Source organism: Apus apus, chromosome 2 (assembly GCF_020740795.1).
Source record: "Apus apus isolate bApuApu2 chromosome 2, bApuApu2.pri.cur, whole genome shotgun sequence".
Lineage (NCBI taxonomy): Eukaryota > Metazoa > Chordata > Aves > Apodiformes > Apodidae > Apus > Apus apus.
The window spans coordinates 52166690-52179430 of NC_067283.1; the positions used below are offsets into that span (position 1 = coordinate 52166690).

At 45.3% G+C, this 12741-nt stretch overlaps 1 gene segment (V, D, J or C); it reads right to left on the minus strand.

The window, feature by feature from the left end:
* Positions 1-2991: 2991 nt before the first annotated feature.
* LOC127380767 (T-cell receptor gamma chain V region V108A-like) lies at positions 2992-3461 on the minus strand. The segment is given in 2 exon segments: positions 2992-3308; positions 3419-3461. Coding segments are annotated over 2 exon segments (360 nt in total).
* Positions 3462-12741: the final 9280 nt, after the last annotated feature.

The window sequence follows — 12741 nt, forward strand, 5'->3', positions numbered from 1 at the left end:
CTAAAAACTCAACTTGTTCAATCCGGCCCTTCCCAAGGAGGTTCTCCTCTCCTCAGCCCCCCCCCAAGCTGTCCCAGAAGCATGTTTCACCAGCCTTTCCCAGAACATACAGCTTGCCTGGTGGCACAAAGGGGGTAAGTCAGAGAACTTATTTTTAGTCCACTGAAGTATGAAAGTCAGAGAGGGAGGTAGCCCTGTCAGAGAAGATGGCTGGGCCTGTAGGAATTCAGGCAATTAACCTCAATTGGCAGATGGATTGCCATTGAGGAGAGGAAATTACACAGTTAAGTTCCATGAAAACACTCACATGGACATGGGATTGTGTATACCATTGCCACATAAGTGAAAATACACTGTGTCTCTGCTCCCAGCTGTCTGGCTGAGCAGTGCTGTCTCACCACTTCCAGATGTTCCCAGCTTCAGTCTGCAGCTTTCTGCTGTGTACAGTCTCTGCAATCCTTTCTTGGGTCCATCTTTTCAGGAGTTACCCAGTGTAACAAATCCTTGCCTATAACAAGGGGTCCTGAGGAGCATCGGTGTTCTGAGCAGTTGTCACCACCATAATCATTAAGATGGGAGCAATACAGTGATGAGTATCACCAGTACCCCTATTGTGACCTGGAACTACAGTCTCCCAGGCTAGATCTTCAGTGCAAATATCTTCCTCCTGTGCTGCTTCCCTGCCATCCGCTTCACTGTTGCTAGCTCAGACTGTGTTTGGGAAAGTATCTACATCGAGCAAAGACAATTCAGCTGTCATTACCATCACCCACAGGAGGGCTCCTATTCCTCAGCACAGTGCATGATACCAGCTGCGTTGTAGTACACTGCACTTCTTGGCTGTTCTCTTTGTTGTTACTTACACACTCAGTGCAAACCTGTGGGTATGTTTTAGAGGCAGGAGGTGCAGTGGTGGTTCTCTGCATTTGAGAGAAAGCCTGCCACTAGGAGAACAGGCAGTTTTCTGTACAGGCTGTCTGTGCTCTCTTAGTTCCGTGGTACTGCCACACGGCACAGTAGTAGGTACCTTCATCATTGGAGTTGATGTTATTGATTGAGAAACCACAGATGTTTGGGCTTTTCTTCAAAGAATTATACTTGGTTCTGTAGGAACTTTCAGAATAAGAAGGCTGTCCTGTGCTGATGAATAGAATCCATTCAGGGGCTTTGGAGGGTATGTGTCGGTACCAGTGTATATACTCAGCCTGGAAGTTCGATACACCCTCGACTGTACACTCCAGATATGCAGTTTTTTTTTCCTCTCTGGTAATAGATGCTTTACTCTGCTTCAGAACCACTTGTCCTTGTCCATCTAGAAAGGAGAGAAAACACAACACTCTTAGCCCGCTATTTATTCACACAGGCAGGCAGGGGATGCCTTCTGCTGCTGCCCCATGCTGTGCCAAGATGACAAGGGAAACCTACGGGACCAGGCTGCAGCCAGGAGCAGGAGCAGCAGCATCCCGAGGGCTCTTGGGCTCTCTCTGGCCTCTGCCTCTGGCAGGAAGGCAACAGCTCTCCCAGCAGAGACCAAGGGCTGTGGCTGAAGAAAAGGAAATGACTCACTGGGGCATCATCCGGAGGGGCTCCCTTGGCAGCAGGAAGGTGATGATGAGATAAAGCAGCCTGAGCCCTGCTAAATGTTAACAGCTTTTAAACAAGCATCACAAACTCACTTTCTCTCTCATACAAACAAAATTTCTCTAGTGCATTCATAAAGGAATTTTGTAATCTGAAGCAAATTTTACCACTGCTTTAGTCTACTGAAAGGCTGCTAAACTATACCTCTGGTATAGTTTTCTCAGGTCCACTGCCAGTAAAAGGGAGGGGAAAAAAAGAACACGGAGCTTAATGTATTTGAAGTTTCTCAAATTACTGCCTATCACACAGGCTGAGTGCTAAAGGGCAGAAAAAGACAGAGCAGCTAGGTGGAAGCCAGTATTGCTGCACTTGTGGCTGCTTCTTGTCACAGGTAAGGTGAGATGCTACACCCCAGAGTGGCATCTCCAAATGTTGGGTATTATGCAAGGAAACACAAATGCTTTACAACCCCCTTAGGCTTAGTTTAAAATACAGATGAATAGGGCAAGCAAAATGCAGCATTTTTTTCTGTGCTGTTAAAAGTCATTCTTCTGAATTGAGGTTGCAGCTGAGTCCTTTGGAAAGAAAATGAAACCTGTTCCCCTTCTCTGTCATTGTAATGTTATTTTACTTATGTAGGACAGTTTCTTTTCTCTTTTCAAGGATTGTGACATAGATCTAGTAACTGCTCTTCTACAGTTGTGACAGGAATGAAGTCTTTCACTCTTATGTGAAATGCAGCTGATAGCCCAGTGCTCATTGTGCTCTGGAGACCCTCTACGGGAGACCAGCAATATTGGGTCCTTTGGGATCAGAGTACCATGGTCCTGTAATTTTATGTATCTGTTGTTTAGCTCTAAACAGAGAAAGGACGAAATTACTTAAATTAATATCCTTCTGTTTGCAAAATGGAAATACAAATATCTGTTTTGTAGCTATTGTCTGCTTTGCAGGTTTGCTGGTGTGTTGCATGAGAAGACCCACTGAAGTCCATCAAAAGACTCATATTTGAACCTAACTCAAGGTTTGATCAACTCCAAGCAGAAAACGAAAAAGAAAAATAAAAGGAGATTCTCTATCAGCAGAGAAGTACAAAACAGGTATGTTACACCTGCAGTCCTGAGCCATGCATCAAGTATATTTTCACTTATATCCCTCTATTCTTCCACACAAATGACTTAACTGTGGCTTTACTCCACAGACATAGCTTCAAGGGGTAGCTGGAATAGAAGGTTTTTTCCTTCTTTTAGCCAGCCCAACCTGCAAAGTTGCCCAGAGGCTGCCTCTAAAGTGTGTCTGATTCAAGGCTGATGGAGAAAGTAGGGTGGGGAAGTTCCTGCATGTTGTCAAACACTTCAGGATCTGGCACAGAAAGCAGTGCACGTCTTTGTGCGGGTCCCCTGTGGCTCTCTACTGCTGTGCATCCCACTTAGCGCAGAAGTAGGTAGCAGAGTCTTGCAGAGTTACTTTGCTCACTGTCAGGGTGCAGAGAGATTTGGTGGGGTCCTTCTCAACACTAAACTTGCCTTCATCAGACTGATTTTCAAGGAACAGCCTGGAGGCCATGTAGGCAATGCGCCTGGGACCTGCATTGGGCTTCTTCCGATACCAGTGAATAAAAATGTTGTTAAAATCAGGATGAGAGACATGACAGTTGATGAGCACCGTCTTGCTTTCTGGCTTGGTGATGGATATGGGGCTTTGCTGCAAGATTTGTACAGAGCCGCCTGTGTGAAAAAAAAAAAAAGACAAGAATTAGAGACATGAAGCTGAAATAAGAGAGTGTCCCCTTTGCCACTGGAGGACATGCAGGCAGCAGGGTGAACAGGGCACGTACAAGAAAAAACAGCTGTCAGGATGAAAGCACTCAGCAGCCACATTTTCACTGCCCTCCTTATGGCTTCCTTACAGGGACAGTGTCAAGGCCAGACTCAAGTGGGGGTGGAGCAGATCTGAGAGACAGGAACCCATCCAATGAGGCTGTGCCAGCTGCGGGTGTGCTAAATAGTTATGCACAAGCCCTTTCCCTTGATTAACACTTAAATACAAGTCGAACAAAACAAACACCTTGAAAAAGCCCACCAAACTCCTAGAAGAAGTGAGGCAAACATTTTTTTTTCATTTTTTTCCCCGTGGAATTTGCTTGGGTGTGGTGGTTTTTTTGTGTGGGGTTCCCCCCCTCCCTTAACATATGCTTTGTGTGCACTAGCTTTTAAAGTTGCTTCTTGATATCTGGATTTTTCACCTACATGAGCTATCAGAGGATAGCACACAAGCAAAATGTCCCTCAAAAAGCAGGCAAAATTGCTGCCATAAACCACTGAGATCAAGAAGCATTTTGGGGCAATTGCTGCTGTATGTTTATTCATATGGTCTCCTCTGGGTGCCTGCTGTTGCCTGCTGCTGGGGGCAGAGCAGAAGGCTGCATCCAGCAAGGAGGGATGTAGGGTTAAACTTTTGACTCCACCTCAAGCTGGTGGTGCAAGTCTCTTCTGCCTTTCCTTCCAGGTTAGTCATCTAAAGCAGCCAAGTAGCCCTTGAATGCTGTTTTTAACAACTTGTTACCCTAATGAGTTCACACAGGTGAGTGCAGCCTGGCAAGCAGGCCAATGGAATCTGATAAGGTTTCCAGTCCTGGGGAGCACAGAAGATGTTTCTCTTGTCAGATGTCTGATGGTTTTCTCAGGCTGTGCTGTCCCAGGAAGTGCAATAATAGGTAGCCTCTTGCTGCTTTGTGATTTTAGTTATTGTCAGAGTAGAGATGGACTCTGTCCTCTCCTTCTTGTCCCAAAAATTTTCTCTGTAAGGTTTTTCATAAAAATAAGGCTCCCCTGACTGCACATACAGAATGTGCTTCGAAGCTTCTCTGGGTTTGTGTTTGTGCCAGTGGATGAAGGTATTCAGAAGAAAGTCTGACCCAGAAAAATGGCAGCTGATCTGTGCAGTCATTGTCATGGCTCTACTGGTGAAAGGTTTTGTCTGCCTGAGGCTTTGCACAGCTCTACAAAAAAGCAGAGAAACAGCATTGTCGTGACAGCAGTGACCAGCCCCCAGAGGCTCACAGACTAAGACTCTCCCAAGCCCCTGTCACTCACATCTACAGCAAAGGGCTGACACAGCCAGAAACACCTGCAGCAGTGATGTGTGTGTCACACTGTGTCCAGCCTGCCTCCCCAAACCAGCCAGCAGCAGTGTCTGTCCCCAGCAGGAGCAAGCAGGCACCTAAGGAGGAGAAATGAGTGACTCTGGTACCCATCACACAGCAGCAGCTCTTCTTAATGTCTCAGGCTTTTTAGGGGTCACAAGAGATGTCCTCCACCCCTGTATGAAAATTCCTGCAAATGGCAATACACTGCAAAGGGAAACCACTGCCCCAGCAGCTCCCAAAATTAGGCCCTGCATGAGCAGCTACAGCTTTTCTTAAAGGAACCTGCCTCATGACCAACAACAGAGTCTGAACCACAGTCATAGGCCAGAGGCTTCAGCAGTTCATTGCCCCATGCTTACACCTTACTTTTAGCCCAAATTCTCCTTTCTTCATTTGTATCTGGATATTTGCTTGCTGCATGAGGGTCCCGATCTCCAAGATTTATTCCCTAGTTACAGTACTTTACAGGGACCAGCTTCATTCCTTAACTCTCTTAATTGAGTGAGGTGCTGGAGACTCCAAGTGTAGGATGATTTTTCATCTCATGGCAATACTGCCAAAGCCTCTTCTTTTAACAATTTGTCCCATTCACTTTGAACCTTGAACATCAAAAAAGGTCCTGTAACATGGCTTCTACCTAAATCCCTGCTCCTACCGTCAGTGTGTGGAGCTACCCTGTACTGCAAAGGAAGCTCCGGTTTTTTCAAATTTTACTGACAGCTCCAATAATTAAAAAAGCATAAATATGCATCAAAAGTATGCCTGCCCAGCAAACACCTTCTTTTACCTGGCTGTACAGCTCCTGGTTCCTGCATTACTGAAAAAGTGGGATCTCTCTGCCTATCAGGGGCAGCTGCCTTCATACTCCACCACTTCCCATGGTCTTGGTAGCATTAAAAGTTTTAGCAGGCTAGAATCTATGTTTGTCTCTCTAATGAAAATAGTTCTAGTATAATCTGACATGATACCTGGAGGACATCAGTAGAAATATGCTCATTTTCATGTTCTTATTATGGTCTTAAACCTGCAAGAGAGCCATTTTTAGAGCATGCTTTCCATGCATCTCATATGGTGTGCTAACTGATTTTCTAATCAAAACTGTCTATGCTTCACAAACCAAATGCTGCACATGGGCCTAAGTATTTTTACATCAGCTGGCTTTAATCTAACAAGCCAGAACTTGATTTCAATACTGAGAGCTGAACACATACTGATGAGCAGCCCTCTGCCCTAGCTATCTCCCATCTCTGCTGCTTCCTCCAGAGCATCTGAAAGATGCACTTTTTAATGATGCTTTACTGATACTGATGCCATCAGGGCTCTTTTTTTAAAAAGCAGAAATCAGTTGCTTATGCAAGATCTAAATTTCCCAGAACTGTGAAGTAACTCACACACCCTATTTCTGCCCCAAATTGATTGGAGTTTTGCATGCAGAGTCACATGGAGTCTTCCCACTCACTTAGGTTTCAAACACAGTCAAATAACTGGAGACAACCTATACAGAGACATACTTTTTTTTCAGCCTGGCCTAACTTCTGTCAGCTTCTTTTGTATAAAAAAGTCTCTGCTAATGGAAGCAACAAACCAACCATTTCTTACATAAAAAGATCTTGACTCTTTCCTCCTGCAAATCAAAAGCTGTACCAGGAATTTTCTTTCATATATGATATAAAATCATAATGTCATCAGGGACTTTGTATAGCTCTGTACAGTTCACAGCATTAAATGACTTATTAAGTAAAAGTTTATCCACAAGAAAGTCTGAAATTGAGTGGCCTAATTCATCTTAGTGCAGAGAATGAGCACATGGTTTTGATGACCTTCTTCAAGCCATTTTTGAGACATGAGTGGTCAGGGTTCTTTAACAGGTGGAACTGAATTGAACATTGGTGGTTGTTCTGATTTCAGCTAGGAAATTAAATGTCAACAGTTTAAGAATATTTTCTGCACTGATATGTCTGATAGCTGTATCACAGCAAGGTGAAGAGAATGCAAAACCATGCAAATACTTAATGATCAATTTAGGTGAATAGTGAGAATTTAGGTAACTTAGGGATTGCCTTCCAAGAGCCTTTTTGTAGATGCTTCTATCTTGACAAAATGTTCACCTTCAGGGATGGCTTCTTCCTTTGCTGACAACTTGTAACTTGAGAAGACATGAAAATCAGGTCAGCTGTTTTACCAAGGCAGATCAGACGAGGAAGTGCACATTTCAAGGAAGTAACTGTGAAGAAATGCATGAGAGCATTCTTCAAACTTGGTGACACCATTGGCAAGTGCTGCCTCTGCCTGCAAGCCTCTCATCAGACTGGGTCACCCTGCTGTTGTCCTGCCTGGCAGGCAGAGTGTGGTTAATACTGAACCCCCTCATGCTTCTCTTGGATAAACACAGACAAGTGACCAAAGGACAGGGTTTTGAGAACAGGGGAGCATCCATGTGGGTCCCATTGGGCAGAGAGGTGCTCTGCTCCCCTGGCACCCAGCCCACAAACCTCCCGAAATCAAAGCTGGCTACACACACTTGTGTACTGGCACCATCCTCCCCCCTTTCCTCCAGCTGGTTCTCGTAGTGCTGCTGGAACTTGTGAGTGTTCAGACACACGGACTGGGCCTTTCCTAACATACTTAGCTCACTTGTGGGTCAGTCTGAAATCAAGTGTGATAACATGACAATGATAAGACATTCAGCATAGCAGGAGTTGATGAAGAGAACATAAATACAAATAGGAACTATGTCCTTATACCCTGCAGGAAATGTTTTGTGCCCCAAACCTCTTTTTCCACATACCATTTTACCTCTTCCTGTGCACACTGCCCTGCTTCTCATCACAGGCAGGGAGGACACACCTTCAGGTGACTAATACTCCTCCTGTCTTGCCATCAAGCACAGCTCAATGAGTAGGCAGGGCTTCCCCCCACCCTGATAAAACTCCTGCACCACCATCATCTGGGACATCAGCCAATAAAGACTGGTGGTGTTCTACTGTGTAGGCTTAGTTTCCTGTAAAAAATGGTGTGTGGGGGGCACACACACACTGTGTAACTGTGGTCTCACCACTGCACACAATGTGTAGGGACAGTTCTCCAGGCATCTCCCTCCTCCTGAGGAATGGCTTCACACTCCGGCTGCTTTGTCTCTGCTGGCACAGGCATGCCCATGAGCAGCCCTGGAGAAAGGGCACTGCTGGAGCCAGACCTCAGCACTCTCTCCCTAGTCTCTGGCCAGCCACAAAAGCTCAGGCTTGCAGTGGTGGAGAATGCCCATCCCTGCAGCAAGCTCAGATGGACATGTAAATGCCCATTGATACACAGGCAGAAATCTCTCTGTGCTGAAGTGTCTGACTGGAAAAAAAAACAAAGCCAACAAGAGTAATTCTTCAACCTTTCCCTAGTCTTCATCTGTTTTGCTAATTGACTGAGATCCAAAGATCCCAGGGGTAGGGAGGATTTAATAGAGCAACCCCTCTGAAACATCTGACACAGCACTGGGTCGATCAGAAGCCAGGTATAACAATGACAGCAATCATGGTAACTGAATTTGCTTGCTAAATGTTCATTTTGCTGCCTGGGAGATCTTGATTAAGACTTTTGTTCAGAATCCTGAGTTTTGTTTGGAGAGCAAGAACAGCCTGGTTCCTGCCTGAAGTATTGGCAATCAGATTGTATCTAGTAGACAAATGAGGAGAGGTCAGATTGGACATAAAGGAAACATTTTCATTGATTAAAAAACAAACAAACAAACAAACAAACAAACATTGAAGAGAGTAAAGTTTGGCCATTTCAGGACTAAAGCAAAATGTCTGATCAGCACAGGAAGTATTCACCTTGATGTAGGAAAAATATCATCACACATGAAAGCGTGCAAAAGGATGTACCAAAATCTTATGCACTTATTTCCAGACACATTCATAGCTGGAACGAGAGAGGGTGGCAACTCGTGCTACTTTGGACTCATCAGTAGTCATAGCCAATCAGGCCTGTAACACCATTGCTAGCTTCTCCATCAGCACTGAAAGCAGGGATATGTAACTGTCCTCCTCAAAGTGAGTGCAAACCTCTGCAGCCTTCAAGGATTCAAACTGGGTGAAAATAAATGATTGATTTGGAAATCTGTCTTGTTAATGTGAAACTACCACAGCATTCCCTAAGGTGTCACCCCCTGAATCTACCTCCCTAGTTGTTGCATTTTGTGGCCATCTGGTGATGGACTCAAAGCAATTGATGATGCAGATAAACCATTCAGCACTTCCACAAGGCATGAGAGCTTGCTCAAAAGAAGGTCGTCTCTGTAAGAGTAAAATCTTTGAACAGCCAAAGTAATGTCGTGTAAAACAGATGTTGCTCATCTGCTCATCATAATGCAAACATAGATTAAGACTGCAGACTCACTCCCCTTCCTTTCTTTATTAGGAAGAGCTTGAAACCTGTCAAACCTGGGTGAAAAATGAGCTGTGACCTTCATGGGAGGGGCACCTGGGTTTGAGGTAGAGTGGTGGCCCATTGCCCAGGGCTTGGTGCCAGTAGTTGTAGCTGGACCTCGAGCCGCTTGGCCAATGCTGCTCTGCTGTGACTGCTGGCTGACAAAAAAAGCTGGATGCTGCTCCAGGTGCAGGGTTCCCAGAAGGTCTGGAGGCAAGCAGGAGAGAGAGTGATGGTGAGGAGATGCTTGCTGGAAATCTATTTTCAGTCTCCTGTCTTCCTACCAGCCTCAGCACAGGGGCTTTCCCCAGCCTGAAGAGGCTGGGATGGCTGCCAGGACAGCAGTGCTGATCCCTCCTCCTGGCCCCACAGTGGAGGCTGAAAGCTGGGAAGGAAACTGAGTCGGGGCAGGGATGGGGGGGGGCACACAGCCCCAGGGCTGCCACAGTTAGGTGACAATGGGCTTTGCTGTGCAGAGGAAGACACACATAGGCAGCCAGAGAGGAATTCCATAGAGAACCAACCCCTGTGGGTATGTTGGTGGGATCTGTGCTGGCTCCCACTTTCCCTCTGGCTCTTTCTCTCCTTTGTATGGAATCAATGAAGGCCTCAGGCACTTTAGCATATTTAAATATTCATGAGACCTTTTGCAGAGGCAGGGCATCTGCAAGGCATTGCAGAGGCAGTTACACAGGTCCTGAAGGATGATTTGGTGCCTCACTAATTATTATAATTACAGTTAGAGCCTGAGTGTGTACAGGCATTTAACATTCATTGGTATCCATATGTCCTTCACCGTTCCTTATCACCTAGGCATTTTGGTTACCTATATTCACTTCAGTTTTGGTTGGATATTGTACATTTTCTTAATTTATTCTCCTCTGTTCCTAAATGCTGCCATTGAACTTCAGCTCCCAGACAGTTGCAGTGACCTTCTGTCTGAGAGCATATTGCTTTGCTACAGGGATATGCCAACATTTTTAATTTAATCCTCCAGCTTGAAATGATATTCCTCCTGCTTGACCTCTACATGAGTTCCTGTGGCTGGTCTGATGACCAGGGCTGAGGGGAAGGAGACATGATGGAAGAAGCCCCCTAAACCATCCCTGGCAGTAGGGTTTTCAGACTGGAAGTGGCTTGTGGCTTGGTGCCCACTCCCACACAGCACAGGAGCATCACTTGCTGCCTTCCTTCTCCCCTTCCTTCTCCCACAGGTGTCCTCTTGAGCAGAGACTGAGATTTTTCTCTATGAAGATGGCTGTTTTGCCAGTGAGGTCAGAGCCTGAGAGACGGAGCTTCTTCTCTGGGGCCTTCCTTGGGGTGACACAGTGCCAATGGGTGTAGGTTGCCTCTGACCTGGTCATCGTGGTATGAAAGGCTTGAACATTACTGCCCTTATGTGCCTGGCTTATAGCGGGGTCCTGCTCCAGCCCACAGCACATCTGGAAAGTCAAATGAAAGCAGCAAGTGAGGAGGCCACAGGTAAAAACATGCCCCTACCTGGGGCAGCAATGTCCACCCCTAAGCTGGGTCTGTGTAGCTGATGTTCATAGGAGGTGAATTTCTCTCCAAGGCAGTGTGCATTGCTGATGGTGCAGAGGAGGGAAGTCTCACACTGATGTCTTACACTCCTGAGGACTACCTAGCTATGCTGCAGCCCCGGTGAATCAGAACACAAGCTTGCTGTGCATCCATACATCTCTGACCACCTGTGGACTTAAATTTTCTCTTCCATTCCCTACTTTCTACACAGTAGAATAATTTTGGCTCTCTGGAATATAATGTTACCTTGTGGAGCATCAGGCAGGTGGCCCTATATGAAGAATGACCAGGACCTTTAAAAACATCAACAAACATGGAAGGAAATATATACTTACAGGGCAAGAGACAAGATAAGAAGGCTTCCAGCAGGTTTCCATGTCCCACTGCTGCTCCTCAAGGGCCAGCAGCATTGTGTGCTCTCAGAGAATGAGTACTCCAGGGCTGAAAGAGCAATGTGAGAGATAAAGTCCTAAGCCCTCTGATAGGAAAATAGAGTCACCAGTTGCTGTTGCTTCAAGCCCATTGGAAAATTGCAGTCATCAAATAGTTTTGGTCCGGTAGTGAGCGGGACACCTTCACCTAGATTGGGCTGCTCAGAGCCCCATCCAACCTGACCTTGAATGTTTCCAAGGATGGGACATCTACCTCCTCTGTGGGTAACCTGTTCCAGCGTTTCACCACCCTCATGGTAAAAACCATCTTCCTAATATCTAGTCTAAATCTACCTGCTTTTGATTTCAGGCTTTGACAGTGAAAGAAAGGGAACACGGACACACACAAGACTGAGAGGAGCTGCATCATCATGTCATCACGGTGTGGAAGCCTGCAAAGGTGGGGGATGCCTCTTTCCACTAAAAGGGAGCTCTACAAAATGTTTAGTATACGAGTGGGGGGAAAAAAACCTAGACAAAACATCAGATTCCTTCCCACTTGGTAGACCAGAAGACTGAAACAGTCTTCAAAGCATAAAGACTGTGCACTGCATTTCCTGAAAGGCAGACACGAAGCACGCGAGGAGACCACTGCGTTCAATCCACTTCTGCCCCTCAATACTACACTGTTGGGCTTGTGCCTTGCCTCCTACTGAAATCCATCCCCAGCTTTAACTCACATCTTAAGAGGAGAAATTGTATGAAAATGGTGTGGGGTCTTCCTGATTTCAGAAAAAAGCTGGGGCAACAGAGGCGATTATGGGATAGGCAGCACAGTTTGGCCAAAGATCCTGCATCAATCAGATCTATCTGGAAACACCTCACACTTCTGGCAGTACCTTTTTTTCCCCCTGACCTTTCAGAAAAGGGCAAAAAAACCAAGGGGAGGAATACTATGATTTTGTATGCTATTTTGCCGACCTAAACTGGGCAGGCAGTATAGAAAAATAGTGGAATATTTGACTTGCTGGTGCTGTCTTTACACATCTCCTCCCTCTACCTCCTTCACTGTTCTGAGGACTCCATTTTGGGGAGAGGTGGTTTGGTGCAGTATTTCTGTAGCCTCAACAGCCACTGTCAGGCAACTAAGGACTGACTGACTCACTGCTTTTGAGCATTCCAACATTAAAAGACTACAGATATTCATTTATCAATGTTGTTTTGGTGAAAAATCAAATACTGCTGCACTAACGCCTAAGAATCACAAGCTGAGCAGGGTTTTCAGTCACCCCAGTGACACCAGGTTGAACAGAGACAGGAAAAGGGGCTTTACATGGTCAAAGTAGTGTGAAGGAGCTAGAAAATGAAGACATTTTTTGTTTTAAAATGTTTTCTTGTAGTTAATAATTTATCATTTGTATTATATTTGTATATATATATACACATATATATATTTGTATATTGTTTAGCTATTAAACACTGGTAGATTATAGAATTATTTTAAGCAGAGGTAGCATATATATGTTTTTTTATTATTCCTCTTTGAATTAAATCAGCTCAGTAACTTGTTACTTGGTGCAGATTTACCATGTCTGCTTTCTGTAATGATTTACGGTGCAGTTTGATAATGTACTTTTATGTGTTTGCCTGCAGGTTGAAGTAGTCAGTTCCTGCGTACCT